The sequence below is a fragment of the Cherax quadricarinatus genome, chromosome 11 (genome assembly GCF_038502225.1).
Source record: "Cherax quadricarinatus isolate ZL_2023a chromosome 11, ASM3850222v1, whole genome shotgun sequence".
NCBI classification, from domain to species: domain Eukaryota; kingdom Metazoa; phylum Arthropoda; class Malacostraca; order Decapoda; family Parastacidae; genus Cherax; species Cherax quadricarinatus.
This window is the reverse complement of record NC_091302.1, coordinates 44,997,524-45,017,655: the sequence shown is the minus strand read 5'-3', so window position 1 is coordinate 45,017,655 and position 20,132 is coordinate 44,997,524. Positions and strand designations below refer to the sequence as shown.

Sequence of the window (20,132 nt, the reverse complement as noted above, 5' to 3'; positions counted from 1 at the left end):
TGATATACAGATGTAAACTTCCGGGAGTATATACCCTTCTTGATTAGATTAAGTTAGGTTAGATAAGGTTTGTCTGGAAAACAGGACAAGTGTTTCCTGACGCGAGTCTTAAGTCATATGATGACCCACAGCGGGAGCTTTTGGTCATGTGACCGAGGCCTTCCGCTGGCTTACCCCGTTTAAAAATTATGGTTATTATAACCATTTCAAATGCACCGTTCATGACCGGTGTAATGGGTATTATATACCATTCCTCAGCCCCTCCTCCCCTACCTGTTTGCCACTCATGACATACCCATGCCTCAGGCACTTTACCCATTCCCACTTGTGTAACGCAAAAAAAAAAAATAAATAAATAAATATTCAAATGCTACATTTCTGACGTTATTTCGGTAAATTCTTCCCGTGTCCCCGGCAAAACACGACCAGTACCCTCCAGATAAGATAAAATAGGACACTCACCTAGATTTTGGGGCATCTTGGGGTACGGATAAATCCAGAGATCTCTGGGCTACACATGTTTGACATTCACTTTATAACATTACCCCAGGATGGTTGCTGGGTGTGAGTATCACCCTGGGTCACCACACTCACACAACTGGCTTCACACCGCTGTACAGCCACATATAAATACTCTGCACTTGCAGGTAGTTTTCAAGATCACTTGGTTACACCACACGCGCCGATCACACCAGAAATTGCACATGCGCCTCCCAGGGCTGGTTCTGGACCTCCAGCACCACTCTCTCTTATCCCATTCACCACTATAGCTATGTTAGATATTCAAGGGACCGCAAAAACCGAGGGAAAACAGTGGAGGACGTGTGAGAGAAGATCGCACATCCTAGTTTTACGGTGCACCGTTAACTTATCATCGCTTACGCATGTGAATCTTCACTCGCGACCCCTGATGCCACAGCCCGCCCGCTGCCCGTCTCTCTCACACACTTATATCTCATTATAACTTACACTCACACACCTCATATAATTATTCTATGGTTGCACGGGGACTTTTCTCGGAAAACTAATGTTTAACGACTCTTGAATTCGTCATAGAGGACAAAGAAATTGCGTCAAAGTTATTGATAAGGCTGGGCCGGGGTGCCGTGTACCACGTGACCGGCTTCGACCAATCACAGGCCGAGGAACACTAAGGTTCTCCAGCTGTGCCACATCTCGCACTCCCCGCAGCCATGCGATTTTTTTTCTCATCCAAAAACTCGAATCATTTAATAGATACATACGACATATCAGTAAAAATAATACTTCATTTCAATAAAGTCTGAGAGACAACACAACGCTAATTAAAACTCCGAGAACGTGAATGTGGCCTAGGAATAATTTTCCAGTAGTAGAAGAGTGAGGATAAGGATGGAGAAGTGGCACCAGTGTCTACCTCCACAGAGTTGCTATTATGGGAACCCAGCCCCAATGTAAACAAACCTAAACTAATATACTTATTCATAACTCTTACACCCAATAGATAAGGGATGAGGCAGATTATTTACCCTAATACAAACCTGCCACATAAACAACACCTGCCCAACAGAAAGATATTATCATGTCTGATATTTAAAAAAAAAATATTATCTATTAATATGAAATAAATGTATTTTTAATTATTAATCACATATTTAAATACGGTGCAATACTGAAAGAAATGATGTACTTCGTGTGTATTGGATCAATAATTGTGTTACCTTGCTTGTTACGGTGCCTCCATGGTGCTTTACCGTGAAGATCAGTCACATGACTGATGGAATGGATAAGAAAATGGTTTAGAAAACCGTTAAGTTGAAGAATGAAACACTTGGGAATGAATGAAACATTTGAGAAAGTTTCCTGAGGAAACGTTTTGTCAGCCAGTGGCTTCTTCAGTCGACTCAACCTGGAGTCGACTCCAGGCTGAGGGACTGATTGCCTCATTCTTCTCATCTTTCAAGGTTCTTCTCTGGATTGGACTGAAGAAGCCACTGGCTGACAAAACGTTTCCTCAACAGAGATTCCCAAATGTTGTACAAATGTCTCCTTCTTCAGCCACATGTCGTTGTAGGCCACAATATATAACATCTGGAAATAATCAATAATATCCAGTGTCAACACAACGTTTCAGCCAAGGCTGCGTCACCATCACCTTTATTCCCTGGCCCATCCTAACATCTTAACCCAACCCACTAAGGAAATAAATCCCAGTGACGTTATTATCTTAACTAAAGTTGATTAATGTACTACAAAAGTATGCCTACGACATTCATGTGCCTTAAAATCATAGACCAAAATTATACTTCCGTTCGTAACACCATTTATAGATATGGATTGTCCTAAATCAATATTATCAGACTTTCTCCACTAAAGTGGAACACTCCTCCGCATGAATTATTAATACAGGAAGTGAATTCAGACAGAACCAGATTGACCAAAGATGATCAAGAAACAAAAGAAGCACTTGCACGCACCGCAGGGGATTACCCTTCCTAAATTAATATCCCACCCACCCATCAACCCACCCATCCACCAACTACACTTTCTCAATACCAGTTACATTGTCGTTATATTAATGAGAAGGTGTTGAACCATAGTGGTGTTATGTAGCACCTGGGAGGTGACCACCTGAACCATAGTGGTGTTATATAGCACCTGGGAGGTGACCACCTGAACCATAGTGGTGTTATATAGCACCTGGGAAGTGACCACCTGAACCATAGTGGTGTTATATAGCACCTGGGAAGTGACCACCTGAACCATAGTGGTGTATATAGTACCTGAGAGGTGACCACCTGAACCATAGTGGTGTATATAGCACCTGGGAGGTGACCACCTGAACCATAGGGGTGTATATAGTACCTGGGAGGTGACCACCTGAACCATAGTCATGTATATAGTACCTGGGAGGTCACCACCTGAACCATAGTCGTGTATCTAGTACCTGGGAGGTGACCACCTGAACCATAGTGGTGTATATAGCACCTGGGAGGTGACCACCTGAATCATAGTGGTGTATATAGTACCTGGGAGGTGACCACCTGAACCATAGTGGTGTATATAGTACCTGGGAGGTGACCACCTGAACCATAGTGGTGTATATAGCACCTGGGAGTTGACCACCTGAACCATAGTGGTGTTATGTAGCACCTGGGAGGTGACCACCTGAACCATAGTGGTATTATGTAGCACCTGGGAGGTGACCACCTGAACCACAGTGGTGTTATATAGCACCTGGGAGGTGACCACCTGAACCATAGTGGTGTTATGTAGTACCTGGGAGGTGACCACCTGAACCATAGTGGTGTTATATAGCACCTGGGAGGTGACCACCTGAACCATAGTGATGTTATTAGCACCTGGGAGGTGACCACCTGAACCATAGTGGTGTTAAATAGCACCTGGGAGGTGACCACCTGAACCATAGTGGTGTTATATAGTACCTGGGAGGTGACCACCTGAACCATAGTGGTGTTATATAACACCTGGGAGGTGACCTCCTGAACCACAGTGGTGTTATATACCACCTGGGAGGTGACCACCTCAAAACCAAGGCATGAAAGAATAGCTATAGTTCCCTGGATCAAGAGCCCTTCATCGCTATCAATACATCCCCTTCCACAGGGAATTAAAATTAGATTTAAACCCAAGCTTAGTCTTGATACGATCAAGTTTATTTTGGTTTCCTGTATATAAGATTAACCATCGGCTCCAGCAGGAGACCAGGTCGCACCGGCCAGCGGGGGCGATGAAGTCATCAACTGGCAACAAGTGAAAGTTTTAGCACACGGGTTTTCCGGTTAATTATACGGTTATACGATAGCTACATTAAAACGCATTAAATTCAGGAACATACTGACGAAAAATTATGTTGATTGAAGTCAGCATATGAACAGCCGAGCTGTGGTTCGTATGCTGGTATACGTGTGGCCAGCAGTAACAGCCTGGTTGATCAGGCTCTGATCCACCACGAGGCCTAATCACGGACCGGGCCGCGGGGGCTATGACCCCCGAAACCCGCTCCAAGTACTGAATATGCCCTATGATACATCAAGTAAGGTACATCAAATACACAGACCGTTGTAATTATCCAGCCTCTCTCTCTCTCTCTCTCTCTCTCTCTCTCTCTCTCTCTCTCTCTCTTCCAAACCATATACACTAATGACTCGACTACACTGTACTGTATATACACCGTGAGGTGTGTATCTCTCAGTGTATTTACAAATTAAAAATGACAGCATTCTTGATTGTTAATGTACAAGTGATATGCAACCGTAATGCCATGGGAGTATATATACACTGATACACTCATCTCTGTGTATATACACTGATACACTCATCTCTGTGTATATACACTGATACACTCATCTCTGTGTATATACACTGATACACTCATCTCTGTGTATATACACTGATACACTCATCTCTGTGTATATACACTGATACACTCATCTCTGTGTATATACACTGATACACTCATCTCTGTGTATATACACTGATACACTCATCTCTGTGTATATACACTGATACACTCATCTCTGTGTATATACACTGATACACTCATCTCTGTGTATATACACTGATACACTCATCTCTGTGTATATACACTGATACACTCATCTCTGTGTATATACACTGATACACTCATCTCTGTGTATATACACTGATACACTCATCTCTGTGTATATACACTGATACACTCATCTCTGTGTATATACACTGATACACTCATCTCTGTGTATATACACTGATACACTCATCTCTGTGTATATACACTGATACACTCATCTCTGTGTATATACACTGATACACTCATCTCTGTGTATATACACTGATACACTCATCTCTGTGTATATACACTGATACACTCATCTCTGTGTATATACACTGATACACTCATCTCTGTGTATATACACTGATACACTCATCTCTGTGTATATACACTGATACACTCATCTCTGTGTATATACACTGATACACTCATCTCTGTGTATATACACTGATACACTCATCTCTGTGTATATACACTGATACACTCATCTCTGTGTATATACACTGATACACTCATCTCTGTGTATATACACTGATACACTCATCTCGGTGTATATACACTGATACACTCATCTCAGTATACAATTGTACATACATTGATACACTTAATACGCATCTCCCTGCGTATACACTGTGCAGTGAACATGCACAGTGTCTGTACACTAAAATATACATAAAATGAGATAAACTCCTCTCAGAGGTATACAACTCCACTCAGAGTATATTCACTGAGGTATACAACTCCTCTCAGGAGATATACACTGAGGTATACACTCGTCTCAAGTGTCTATAGTCTGAGGTAAAGTTGTCTTAAACACACAGATATATACGTGTATATACACAAAATATGCATCTCTTAATGTACACAGACTGAGGGTAGAACACTTCGTAATACCTTATACAGTATACTGAAGAGTTGACAGTGTATTCTTACGTTCAACTGAGGAAGCGCTAAACACTGAGGGGTTACACATAGGAGAATGAAGCTTATGAAGACGTTTGGGTCGGTATTGTGACTTTACCCATTCCCCCCTGGGGGAATGGGTCGTAATCAGCTTTGATCCAAGGGAAGAGAGAGGAAAGAGAGAGAGAGAAAGAGAGAAACAGAGAGGTGAAATCCCCCTGGATGAAGAGCCCCTTAGCGGCCATGTGAGGACAGGGGGCACACCCCCTCACCCCTTTCCATGAAGGGCGGGGGCGGAGGCGGAGGCGGGGGCGGGGGCGGGGGCGGGGGCGAGGGGGGTTGTGTTAGGTGGAACATCACCACCTCCCAGATGATCCCAGCTGTTTGCTATATTTAACTTAATATGCCTCAAGGCTCCTCCTCCTTTTCCCCCGCCCTTACCCCCTCCTTCCTACCCTCCAAGTCCCCTGCCCCTCCCCGGACCTCACAATTACCTCACCCTCCGGCCTAACCTCAAGACAATTAGATATATTTTTAACCCCGTCTATTTTTCTGGGATCCGCTGAGAGAAGCAGCAGGAAAAGTACAGAAAATAAACGCTTTTTTTAACGGACCCCACAAGTTGTCTGGGACGCATTGGCTGGCTGCGTCATGACGCACTGGCTGGCTGCGTCATGATGGACTGGCTGGCTGCATCACGACTCACTGGCTGGCTGCATCACGACTCACTGGCTGGCTGCGTCATGACGCACTGGCTGGCTGCGTCATGATCCACTGGCTGGCTGCATCATGACGCACTAGCTGGCTGCATCATGACGCACTAGCTGGCTGCATCATGACGCACCACTTGGCTACACCATGACGTAAAACAGACTTAAAAATAACCTGTGTATCCCTAGTCCAGCTAATTGGTGAACAATATGCGTGCGTGATTAATAGCCGACCCATCCTGCTATTTACGGAACAAAACAAACTCAAAATGAGAGTGTGTGTTGAGTACGAAAATAACGTGAAGGTGTATGCTGGAAGTTACCGTACCTGCCCTGCCCCTGACCTGCCCTGCCCCTGACCTGCCCCTGACCTGCCATGCCCCTGACCTGCCCCTGACCTACCCTGCCCCTGACCTGCCATGCCAGTGACCTACCCTGCTCCTGACCTGCCCTACCCCTGATCTGCCCTGCCCCTTACTTGAACTGCCCCTGACCTGTCCTGCTGCTGGTCAAACTTAAGATGAACATTATATATACACATATATATATATATATATATATATATATATATATATATATATATATATATATATATATATATATATATATATATATATATATAGCCTAGGTAGTAGGTTGGTAGACAGCAACCACCCAGGGAGGTACTACCGTCCTGCCAAGTGAGTGTAAAACGAAAGCCTGTAATTGTTTTACACGATGGTAGGATTGCTGGTGTTCTTTTTCTGTCTCATGAACATTCAAGATTTCAGGTACGTCTTGCTACTTCTACTTACACTTAGGTCACACTACACATACATGTACAAGCATATATATACACACCCCTCTGGGTTTTCTTCTAATTTCTGTCTAGTTTTTGTTTATTTCCTCTTATCTCCATGGGGAAGTGGAACAGAATTCTTCCTCCGTAACCCATGCGTGTTGTAAGAGGCGACTAAAATGCCGGGAGCAAGGGGCTAGTAACCCCTTCTCCTGTATATATTACTAAAAGTAAAAGGAGAAACTTTCGTTTTTCCTTTTGGGCCACCCTGCCTCGGTGGGATACGGTCGGTTTGTTGGAAGATATATATATATATATATATATATATATATATATATATATATATGATACAGGTCAACATTTCCACGTAACGGGAGATATAATGGGGAGGTACAGAGAAGGAATAATGGGGAGGAACAGTGGAGAAATAATGGGGAGGTACAAGGGGGAATAATAGGGAGTTACAGGGGAGTAATAATGAGGTACAAGGGAGGAATAATGGGGAGGTACAAAGGAGTAATAATGGGGAGGTACAGGGGAGTAATAATGGGGAGTTACAGGGGAGTAATAATGGGGAGGCACAAGGGAGGAATAATGGGGAGGTACAGGGGAGGAATAATGGGGAGGTACAGGGGAGGAATAATGGGGAGGTACAAGGGGGAATAAAGGGGAGGTACCTGGGAGTAATAATGGAGAGTTACAGGGGAGTAATAATGGGGAGGTACAAGGGAGGAATAATGGGGAGGTACAGGGGAGGAATAATGGGGAGGTACAGGGGAGGAATAATGGGGAGGTACAGGGGAGAAATAATGGGGAGGTACAAGAGGGAATAATGGGGACGTACAGGGAAGGAATAATGAAGAGGTACAGGGGAAGAATAATGGGGAGGTACAAGGGAGGAATAATGGGAAGGTACAGGGAAGGAATAATGGGGAGGCACAGGGGAGTAATAATGGGAATGTACAAGAGAGGAATAATGGGGAGGTAGAGGGAAGGAATAATGGGGAGGTACAGGGGAGTAATAATGGGAAGGTACAATGGAAGAATAATGGGGAGGTACAGGGGAGGAATAATGGGGAGGTACAGGGGAGTAATAATGGGGAGGTACAAGGGAGGAATAATGGGGAGGTACAGGGGAGGAATAATGGGGAGATACAGGAAAGGAACAATGGGGAGGTACAGAGGAGAAATAATGGGGAGGTACAGGGAAGGAATAATGGGGAGTTACAGGGGAGTAATAATGGAGAGGTACAAGGGAGAAATAATAAGGAGGTACAGGGGAGTAATAATGGGGAGGTACATGGGAGGAATAATGGGGAGGCACAGGGAAGGAATAATGGGGAGGTACATTGAAGGAATAATGTGGAGTTACAGGGGAGTAATAATGGGGAGGTACAAAGGAGAAATAATGGGGAGGTACAGGGGAGTAATAATGGGGAGGTACAGGGAAGGAACAATGGGGAGGCACAGTGGAGAAATAATGGGGAGGAACAGGGGAGGAATAATGGGGAGGTACAAGGGGGAATAATGGGGAGTTACAGGGGAGTAATAATGAGGTACAAGGGAGGAATAATGGGGAGGCACAGGGGAGTAATAATGGGGAGTTACGGGGGAGTAATAATGAGGAGGTACAAGGGAGGAATAATGGGGAGGTACAGGGGAGGATTAATGAGGAGCTACAGAGGAGGAATAATGGGGCCACCCTGCCTTGGTGGGAAAGGGCCGGTGTGTTAAATAAATAAATAAATAAAAAAAAAAAAAAAATATATATATATATATATATATATATATATATATATATATATATATATATATATATATATATATATGTATGTATATATATAAAAACAAGGTAAAGGTCATAGAGAAAGAGGAGCTCAAAATCATAACAAATGCAACAGTAACAGAGGAGTCAAGAACTAGGTCAAGGTCAGCAGAGCAGTGTGAGGGTGGTAACAAGGTGGTGAGCAGAGCAGTGTGAGGGTGGTAACAAGGTGGTGAGCAGAGCAGTGTGAGGGTGGTAACAAGGTGGTGAGCAGTGCAGTGTGAGGGTGGTAACAAGGTGGTGAGCAGTGCAGTGTGAGGGTGGTAACAAGATGGTGAGCAGTGCAGTGTGAGGGTGGCAACAAGATGGTGAGCAGTGCAGTGTGAGGGTGGTAACAAGATGGTGAGCAGTGCAGTGTGAGGGTGGTAAGAAGATGGTGAGCTGTGCAGTGTGAGGGTGGTAACAAGATGGTGAGCAGTGCAGTGTGAGGGTGGTAACAAGGTGGTGAGCAGTGCAGACTGAGGGTGGTAGCAAGATGGTTAGCAGTGCAGTGTGAAGGTGGTAACAAGATGGTGAGCAGTGCAGTGGTAACAAGGTGGTCAGCAGTGCAGTGTGAGGGTGGGAACAAGATGGTGAGCAGTGCAGTGTGAGGGTGGTAAGATGGTGAGCAGTGCAGTGTGAGGGTGGTAAGAAGATGGTGAGCAGTGCAGTATGAGGGTGGTAACAAGGTGGTGAGCAGTGCAGTGTGAGGGTGGTAACAAGATGGTGAGCAGTGCTGTGTGAGGGTGGTAACAAGGTGGTGAGCAGTGCAATGTGAGGGTGGTAACAAGGTGGTGAGCATTGCAGTGTGAGGGTGGTAACAAGGTGGCGAGCAGTGCAGTGTGAGGGTGGTAACATGATGGTGAGCAGTGCAGTGTGAGGGTGGTAACAAGGTGGTGAGCAGAGCAGTGTGAGGGTGGTAACAAGGTGGTGAGCAGAGCAGTGTGAGGGTGGTAACAAGATGGTGAGCAGAACAGTGTGAGGGTGGTAACAAGGTGGTGAGCAGAACAGTGTGAGGGTGGTAACAAGGTAGTGAGCAGAACAGTGTGAGGGTGGTAACAAGGTGGTGAGCAGAGAAGTGTGAGGGTGGTAACAAGATGGTGAGCAGAACAGTGTGAGGGTGGTAACAAGATGGTGAGCAGAACAGTGTGAGGGTGGTAACAAGGTGGTGAGCAGTGCAGTATGAGGGTGGTAACAAGGTGGTGAGCAGTGCAGTGTGAGGGTGGTAACAAGGTGGTGAGCAGAGCAGTGTGAGGGTGGTAACAAGGTGGTGAGCAGAACAGTGTGAGGGTGGTAACAAGGTGGTGAGCAGTGCAGTGTGAGGGCGGTAACAAGGTGGTGAGCAGAGCAGTGTGAGGGTGGTAACAAGGTGGTGACCAGAGCAGTGTGAGGGTGGTAACAAGGTGGTGAGCAGAGCAGTGTGAGGGTGGTAACAAGGTGGTGAGTAGAGCAGTGTGAGGGTGGTAACAATATGGTGAGCAGAGCAGTGTGAGGGTGGGAACAAGGTGGTGAGCAGAGGAGTGTGAGGGTGGTAACAAGGTGGTGAGCAGAGGAGTGTGAGGGTGGTAACAAGGTGGTAAGCAGAGGAGTGTGAGTGTGGTAACAAGGTGGTGAGCAGAGCAGTGTGAGGGTGGTAACAAGGTGGTGACCAGTGCAGTGTGAGGGTGGTAACAAGATGGTGAGCAGAGCTGTGTGAGGGGGGTAACAAGGTAGTGAGCAGAGCAGTGTGAGGGGGTAACAAAGTGGTGAGCAGAGCAGTGTGAGGGTGGTAACAAGGTGGTGAGCAGTGCAGTGTGAGGGTGGTAACAAGGTGGTGAGCAGAGCAGTGTGAGGGTGGTAACAAGGTAGTGAGCAGAGCAGTGTGAGGGTGGCAACAAGGTGGTGAGCAGAGCAGTGTGAGGGTGGTAACAAGGTGGTGAGCAGTGCAGTGTGAGGGTGGTAACAAGGTGGTTAGCAGAGCAGTGTGAGCGTGGTAACAAGGTGGTGAGCAGAGCAGTGTGAGGGGTGGTAACAAGGTGGTGAGCAGAGCAGTGTGAGGGTGGTAACAAGATGGTGAGCAGAGCAGTGTGAGGGTGGTAACAAGGTGGTGAGCAGTGCAGTATGAGGGTGGCAACAAGATGGTTAGCAGAGCAGTGTGAGCGTGGTAACAAGATGGTGAGCAGAGCAGTGTGAGGGTGGTAACAAGGTGGTGAGAAGAGCAATGTGAGGGTGGTAACATGGTGGTGAGCAGAGCAGTGTGAGGGTGGTAACAAGGTGGTGAGCAGAGCAGTGTGAGGGTGGTAACAAGGTGGTGAGCAGTGCAGTGTGAGGGTGGTAACAAGGTGGTGAGCAGAGCAGTGTGAGGGTGGTAACAAGGTGGTGAGCAGAGCAGTGTGAGGGTGGTAACAAGGTGGTGAGCAGAGCAGTGTGAGGGTGGTAACAAGGTGGTGAGCAGAGCAGTGTGAGGGTGGCAACAAGGTTTTGAGCAGAGCAGTGTGAGGGTGGTAACAAGGTGGTGAGCAGTGCAGTGTGAGGGTGGTAACAAGGTGGTTAGCAGAGCAGTGTGAGCGTGGTAACAAGGTGGTGAGCAGAGCAGTGTGAGGGGTGGTAACAAGGTAGTGAGCAGAGCAGTGTGAGGGTGGTAACAAGATGGTGAGCAGAGCAGTGTGAGGGTGGTTACAAGGTGGTGAGCAGTGCAGTATGAGGGTGGCAACAAGATGGTTAGCAGAGCAGTGTGAGCGTGGTAACAAGATGGTGAGCAGAGCAGTGTGAGGGTGGTAACAAGGTGGTGAGAAGAGCAATGTGAGGGTGGTAACATGGTGGTGAGCAGAGCAGTGTGAGGGTGGTAACAAGGTGGTGAGCAGAGCAGTGTGAGGGTGGTAACAAGGTGGTGAGCAGAGCAGTGTGAGAGTGGTAACAAGGTGGTGAGCAGTGCAGTGTGAGGGTGGTAACAAGGTGGTGAGCAGTGCAGTGTGAGGGTGGCAACAAGGTGGTGAGTAAAGCAGTGCAGTGTGTGGTAACAAGGTGGTGAGCAGTGCAGTGTGAGGGTGGTAACAAGGTGGTGAGCAGAGCAGTGTGAGGGCTGGTAACAACGTGGTGAGCAGAGCAGTGTGAGGGTGGTAACAAGGTGGTGAGCAGAGCAGTGTGAGGGTGGTAACAAGGTGGTGAGCAGAGCAGTCTGAGGGTGGTAACAAGGTGGTGAGCAGAGCAGTGTGAGGGTGGTAACAAGGTGGTGAGCAGAGCAGTGTGAGGGTGGTAACAAGGTGGTGAGCAGAGCAGTGTGAGGGTGGTAACAAGGTGGTGAGCAGTGCAGTATGAGGGTGGCAACAAGATGGTGAGCAGAGCAGTGTGAGTGTGGTAACAAGATGGTGAGCAGAGCAGTGTGAGGGTGGTAACATGGTGAGCAGAGAAGTGTGAGGGTGGTAACAACATGGTGAGCAGAGAAGTGTGAGGGTGGTAACAAGGTGGTGAGCAGAGCAGTGTGAGGGTGGTAACAAGGTGGTGAGGAGAGCAATGTGAGGGTGGTAAGATGGTGGTGAGCAGAGCAGTGTGAGGGTGGTAACAAGGTGGTCAGCAGAGCAGTGTGAGGGGTGGTAACAACATGGTGAGCAGAGAAGTGTGAGGGTGGTAACAAGGTGGTGAGCAGAGCAGTGTGAGGGTGGTAACAAGTTGGTGAGCAGTGCAGTGTGAGGGTAGTAACAAGGTGCTCAGCAGTGCAGTGTGAAGGTGGTAACAAGATGGTGAGCAGTGCAGTGTGAGGGTGGTAACAAGGTGGTGAGCAGTGCAGTGTGAGGGTGGTAACAAGATGGTGAGCTGTGCAGTGTGAGGGTGGTAACAAGATGGTGAGCAGTGCAGTGTGAGGGTGGTAACAAGGTGGTGAGCAGTGCAGTGTGAGGGTGGTAACAAGATGGTGAGCAGTGCAGTGTGAAGGTGGTAACAAGGTGGTGAGCAGAGCAGTGTGAGGGTGGTAACAAGGTGGTGAGCAGTGCAGTGTGAGGGTGGTAACAAGGTGGTGAGCAGAGCAGTGTGAGGGTGGTAACAAGGTGGTGAGCAGAGCAGTGTGAGGGTGGTAACAAAGTGGTGAGCAGTGTAGTGTGAGGGTGGTAACAAGATGGTGAGCAGAACAGTGTGAGGGTGGTAACAAGGTGGTGAGCACAACAGAGTGAGGGTGGTAACAAGGTGGTGAGCAGTGCAGTGTGAGGGTGGTAACAAGGTGGTGAGCAGTGCAGTGTGAGGGTGGTAACAAGGTGGTGAGCAGAGCAGTGTGATGGTGGTAACAAGGTGGTGAGCAGAGCAGTGTGAGGGTGGTAACAAGGTGGTGACCAGTGCAGTGTGAGGGTAGTAACAAGGTGGTGAGCAGAGCAGTGTGAGGGTGGTAACAAGGTGGTGAGCAGTGCAGTGTGAGGGTAGTAACAAGGTGGTGAGCAGAGCAGTGTGAGGGTGGTAACAAGGTGGTGAGCAGAGCAGTGTGAGGGTGGTAACAAGGTGGTGAGCAGAGCAGTGTGAGGGTGGTAACAAGATGGTGAGCAGAACAGTGTGAGGGTGGTAACAAGGTGGTGAGCAGTGCAGTGTGAGGGTGGTAACAAGGTGGTGAGCAGAGCAGTGTGAGGGTGGTAACAAGGTGGTGAGCAGTGCAGTGTGAGGGTGGTAACAAGGTGGTGAGCAGAGCAGTGTGAGGGTGGTAACAAGGTGGTGAGCAGTGCAGTGTGAGGGTGGTAACAAGGTGGTGAGCAGAGCAGTGTGAGGGTGGTAACAAAGTGGTGAGCAGTGTAGTGTGAGGGTAGTAACAAGGTGGTGAGCAGAGCAGTGTGAGGGTGGTAACAAGGTGGTGAGCAGTGCAGTGTAAGGGTAGTAACAAGGTGGTGAGCAGAGCAGTGTGAGGGTGGTAACAAGGTGGTGAGCAGAGCAGTGTGAGGGTGGTAACAAGGTGGTGAGCAGAGCAGTGTGAGGGTGGTAACAAGATGGTGAGCAGAACAGTGTGAGGGTGGTAACAAGGTGGTGAGCAGTGCAGTGTGAGGGTGGTAACAAGGTGGTGAGCAGAGCAGTGTGAGGGTGGTAACAAGGCGGTGAGCAGTGCAGTGTGAGGGTGGTAACAAGGTGGTGAGCAGTGCAGTGTGAGGGTGGTAACAAGGTGGTGAGCAGTGCAGTGTGAGGGTGGTAACAAGGTGGTGAGCAGTGCTGTGTGAGGGTGCTAACAAGGTGGTGAGCAGTGCAGTGTGAGGGTGGTAACAAGGTGGTGAGCAGTGCAGTGTGAGGGTGGTAACAAGGTGGTGAGCAGTGCAGTGTGAGGGGTGGTAACAAGGTGGTGAGCAGTGCAGTGTGAGGGTGGTAACAAGATGGTGAGCAGTGCAGTGTGTGGTAACAAGGTGGTGAGCAGTGCAGTGTGAGGGTGGTAACAAGGTGGCGAGCAGTGCAGTGTGAGGGTGGTAACAAGGTGGTGAGCAGTGCAGTGTGAGCGTGGTAACAAGGTGGTGAGCAGTGCAGTGTGAGGGTGGTAACAAGGTGGTGAGCAGTGCAGTGTGAGGGTGGTAACAAGGTGGTGAGCAATGCAGTGTGAGAGTGGTAACAAGGTGGTGAGCAGTGCAGTGTGAGGGTGGTAACAAGGTGGTGAGCAGTGCAGTGTGAGGGTGGTAACAAGGTGGTGAGCAGTGCAGTGTGAGGGTGGTAACAAGGTGGTGAGCAGTGCAGTGTGAGGGTGGTAACAAGGTGGTGAGCAGAGCAGTGTGAGGGTGGTAACAAGGTGGTGAGCAGTGCAGTGTGAGGGTGGTAACAAGGTGGTGAGCAGTGCAGTGTGAGGGTGGTAACAAGGTGGTGAGCAGAGCAGTGTGAGGGTGGTAACAAGGTGGTGAGCAGAGCAGTGTGAGGGTGGTAACAAGGTGGTGAGCAGTGCAGTGTGAGGGTGGTAACAAGGTGGTGAGCAGTGCAGTGTGAAGGTGGTAATAAGGTGGTGAGCAGTGCAGTGTGAGTGTGGTAACAAGGTGGTGAGCAGAGCAGTGTGAGGGTGGTAACAAGATGGTGAGCAGTGCAGTGTGAGGGTGGTAACAAGGTGGTGAGCAGAGCAGTGTGAGGGTGGTAACAAGGTGGTGAGCAGTGCAGTGTGAGGGTGGTAACAAGGTGGTGAGCAGAGCAGTGTGAGGGGTGGTAAGAATATGGTGAGCAGTGCAGTGTGAGGGTGGTAACAAGGTGGTGAGCAGAGCAGTGTGAGGGGTGGTAACAAGATGGTGAGCAGTGCAGTGTGAGGGTGGTAACAAGATGGTGAGCAGTGCAGTGTGAGGGTGGTAACAAGATGGTGAGCAGAGCAGTGTGAGGGTGGTAACAAGGTGGTGAGCAGTGCAGTGTGAGGGTGGTAACAAGATGGTGAGCAGAGCAGTGTGAGGGTAGTAACAAGATGGTGAGCAGAGCAGTGTGAGGGTGGTAACAAGGTGGTGAGCAGTGCAGTGTGAGGGTAGTAACAAGATGGTGAGCAGAGCAGTGTGAGGGTGGTAACAAGGTGGTGAGCAGTGCAGTGTGAGGGTGGTAACAAGATGGTGAGCAGAGCAGTGTGAGGGTGGTAACAAGATGGTGAGCAGAGCAGTGTGATGGGTGGCTGAGGTAGAGACGTCAGGTGAACAAGTATCATCAAGAGTGAATCAGAAAGCACAGTGTGACACATACAACTGTGTAGCCACATACTATACCCATCATAACCTCACAATTATTACCCAGAGAGAGAGAGAGAGAGAGAGAGAGAGAGAGAGAGAGAGAGAGAGAGAGAGAGAGAGAGAGAGAGAGAGAGAGAGAGAGAGAGAGAGAGAGAGAGAGGGAGGGAGACAGTAGCTGTAATGACACATGTGGATGTTTGCGTTAGTTATCAGGTGTCAAAGGCACTTGTCGATAGACCCTTGGCCGGGTTTTGGGGGAGGTGTGAGTCATAACATTCTCATACACCACCAGTGATAACATTCTCACACCACCACCAGTCATAACATTGTCACACACCACCAGTCATAACATTCTCACACACCACCAGTCATAACATTCTCACACACCACCAGTCGTAACATTGTCACACACCACCAGTCATAACATTCTCACACACCACCAGTCATAACATTCTCTCACACCACCAGTCATAACATTGTCACACACCACCAGTCGTAACATTCTCACACACCACCAGTCATAACATTCTCTCACACCACCAGTCATAACATTGTCACACACCACCAGTCGTAACATTCTCACACACCACCAGTCATAACATTCTCTCACACCACCACCAGTCATAACATTCTCACATACCACCAGTCATAACATTCTCTCACACCACCAGTCATAACATTCTCACACACCACCAGTCATAACATTCTCACATACCACCAGTCATAACATTCTCACACACTACCAGTCATAACATTCTCACACACCACCAATCATAACATTCTCACACCACCACCAGTTATAACATTCTCACACACCGCCAGTGTAGATAGCCTGTACTGTCTGCACAGACAGCCTATGCTGTCTGCCAGCTTAGTTCATATTTCGCAGCACTCAGGTGCTGCCCTCTAGGCCTGTCCAGGTCAGTGGGATGCTGGTCCCACTCGCTCTCACTCACTCAGCTGTCTAGAAGCAGACAACAAGTCTACTCCGTCTCTCCCTCATGGGCATGGCCCTCCCGGCCATGGGCACAAACACACAAGCCTGTGTACCCACCACGACTTTGCAAATAAAGTAAGCCTCCGAAGACGTATCATTTACTCCCCGCTACCAGAAGCACCAAATAATCTCGTTCACATTGGTGGGAAGCAGTGGTCGCAGTAGTTGTGTTTGTCCAGAGAGAGGAAGGAAGTTGTGTTTACTTCATCATCCCACGCTCGAAGCATCCGTCTCTCAACGAGTTATCCTGATGTCGTGTCTGCACGTTTCAACATCCAGACACAGGTACAAGCAGGATCTAGCGGAAATTTGTCGAATTTCTTCGAGAATTGTAAGTGGCGTCCCAGTGACCCCACACCACAGCGTCCCACGCTGTTTCTCAAGTCACGTGTTCAGTGTCACTTGTATGTTCTGCTGTTGTTGTTCAGCTCAGCACAGCTATTTCAGCAAGTCAGAGGTGAGTTTGTGGTGATTTCTGCATCCAGTGTGAGTATCTCGCCTTGTTGTGGGTGGGAGAGGAGGAAGTGGCCAGATCCTCCCTCGCCATATACTCACCCACGCTCCTCACCATCACACTACCATACACCACCATGCTATCACTCCCTCTGCTGTGTTTTCTGCTGTTTTTCATGTGAATTCATTGCCAGAGCTGTGTATCCGAGTGCCCGAGGCCACTTGAAGCTACGTGGATCAGCATGCCACGTAGATCACGACGCCACGTGGATCCCTACGCATGTGGGGTGTGAACGAAGCCACCTGGATCTACGAGCCACGTGAGTTACCGAGCCAGACATCCCAGGCCACATGCTGTGGTCTGCTGCTGCCTGGCTTCATGATGTCATGATGCCTGCTGACGGCACAGTGCTGCTGATGTCACCTCACGACATCACGCCTGACATCACATGTCACATTGAGTGTTTCAGTAATTATGTCAGTATTGTCGAGAAGATTGAGAGAAAATATATGTCGTGTGTTAATTCCTCTCAGTCAGTGTTCTCATATGTTAGTGTATGGCTTAGTGTCAATTTTGTGCACAGAAAAGCATCATTTGCTAGTTAAGCCATGTTGTACCGCATGTACCGCAGGTGTGTGTAAAGTTTCCGTGTGTTAAGTGTGGTCTTGAGACCAGTGTGTAGCACCACTGTGTTCTTGTCACCCAGTGTGACCAGCGTGTTTGACAGCTGATATTAGTCAGCCCTGAGCATATGAGCCCCTTGTACAGAAAGCTCTTATGCTCTACACTTCGAAAATCCTGGAAGGAATGGTCCCGAATCTGCACACAGAAATCACTCTCTACGAAAGTAAAAGACTGGGCCGGTGATGCAAAATACCCCCAATTAAAGTAGGGTACACTAAGAGAAAACACCATAAGTGTCTGGGGCCCAAGACTGTTCAACAGCCTCCCACCAAGGATTGTAGATGAATGGTTCAGAGAACCGACACGTTGATAAATTAGACACATGTGCAACTCTTGGGCACCTTTACTGAGGAAACGTTTCGCCACATGGTGGCTTCATCAGTCCATACATAGGAGAATCTTTGTCAGACACTGCAACTTCTTGGGATCTTAATACTTGGGAATTCTTCGCTTGCCTAACCCTTGGGCACGACCTACTTCCACATTGAACAAATGTGACACCACCTACGACTGCTGCACCTCTCCTGCCTACGGTTTATAAGCTCCTTCTCCGCACATATGCCGTATTCTATTCAAGATTGATGGAGTGACCACATCGACTCAAGGTTGAGGGACTGATTACCTCATTCTCCTCCTGTTCTTCGAGATTCTCCTTTGTATGGACTGATGAAGCCACTGTGTGGCGAAACGTTTCCTCAATAAAGATACCCAAGAGTTGCACATGTGTCTAATTTATCAGCCTCCCACCAAGCATAAGGGGAATTACCAATAAACCCCTGGCTGCCTTCAAGAGAGAGCTGACAGATACCTAAAGTCAGTGCCGGATCAGCCGGGCTGTGGTTCGTACGTTGGAGTGCGTGCGGCCAGCAGTAACAGCCTGGTTGATCAGACCCTGAACCACCGGGAGGCCTGGTCGTGGACCTGACTGCGAGGGCGTTGATCCCCGGAATAACTTCCAGGTAGACCACCACCAGTCATAACATTCTCACACCACCACCAATCATAACATTCTCACACCACCACCAGTCATAACATTCTCACACCACCACCAGTCATAACATTCTCACACCACCACCAGTCATAACATTCTCACACCACCACCAGTCATAACATTCTCACACCACCACCAGTCATAACATTCTCACACCACCACCAGTCATAACATTCTCACACCACCACCAGTCATAACATTCTCACACCACCACCAATCATAACATTCTCACACCACCACCAGTCATAACATTCTCACACCACCACCAGTCATAACATTCTCACACCACCACCAGTCATAACATTCTCACACCACCACCAGTCATAACATTCTCACACCACCACCAGTCATAACATTCTCACACCACCACCAATCATAACATTCTCACACCACCACCAGTCATAACATTCTCACACCACCACCAGTCATAACATTCTCACACCACCACCAGTCATAACATTCTCACACCACCACCAGTCATAACATTCTCACACCACCACCAGTCATAACATTCTCACACCACCACCAATCATAACATTCTCACACCACCACCAATCATAACATTCTCACACCACCACCAATCATAACATTCTCAAACCACCACCAGTCATAACATTCTCAAACCACCACCAGTCATAACTAGAAAGAAACTAGGATTTGAATCAAAGTGGGTGTCAAAAAGATGACGCAGTAACGTGAGGTTATGTTGACGGTTCAAATATGACAGGTCATGCTCCTCGCTCCCTCGGCTTTATGCAACAATGTCGCTATTGTATACACGAAAATCAACATTGCCATTATATACACAAAAATCAACTTTGTTAGCATTATATACACAAAAATGAACACTGATCACATTATATACACGAAAATGAACACTGTTCCTATTATGCACATTGTCACCATTTATATACACGAAAATCAACATTGTTGGCATTATATTCACGAAAATCTGTAATATGGTGCATCACTTGGTGGTGCATGACGCAGTAACCTTGTCTTAGTTTACTATCCTGTGATGTTCTTCAACGATTCCCAGTGTCAATATAACAAGCTTCCTTTTGCCACACATGTGAGTGGAGTACACTGTCTACATTGATATATATATATATATATATATATATATATATATATATATATATATATATATATATATATATATATATATATATATTATATATATATATATGAAACCTAACTGACCAGTTAGGTTTGATGGAGGATCACAAATCAATTCGCACCAGTTTACTAAATCACATCTTAGAGTAGACTTGTATAATCCATAATTGTTTAAAAGAAGAATACAGACAATCATTTGCCCTTCATGGAAGGGAAGGGTTGCTTTGATCCTGGTGACGGGTTAACATCACTTCCTGGGAAAATGTGTGACCCATACGGGTTAAACTCTTCCTCATGTGACCGTCTCCACCTAGCTTCGTTTGTACTACTGACAAGTGTTTTAAATTTTTGTATTTATCTCTAAACCTGATGCTAAACCAGACAACCCATCACGTTAATTTCGGCATCCCAAATCATACAATTGTTTACGTGAAGATTATCACATTCACAGGGAATCGCTAAACCCACAGGGCGTCATAATACGCCTGCAAACAAAGGGTTAAGGCATCATGAAGACCCGTACATGATATTTTAATTT

At 47.5% G+C, this 20,132-nt stretch overlaps 1 protein-coding gene across 7 annotated transcripts in view; it reads right to left on the bottom strand.

The window, feature by feature from the left end:
- The window catches only part of HDAC4 (histone deacetylase 4), a 779,940-nt gene that overhangs the window by 574,469 nt on the left and 185,339 nt on the right, over window positions 1-20,132 (bottom strand). Inside the window, exon 1 of one of the 7 annotated variants that reach the window (XM_070084064.1) lies at window positions 463-884. The exons of the other annotated variants lie outside the window; for them this stretch is intronic. Coding sequence (XP_069940165.1) covers window positions 463-478 — 16 coding nt within the window. The 5' untranslated portion in view covers window positions 479-884. Of the gene's footprint in view, window positions 1-462; window positions 885-20,132 lie in introns of those variants that run through there. 7 annotated transcript variants of the gene reach the window in all.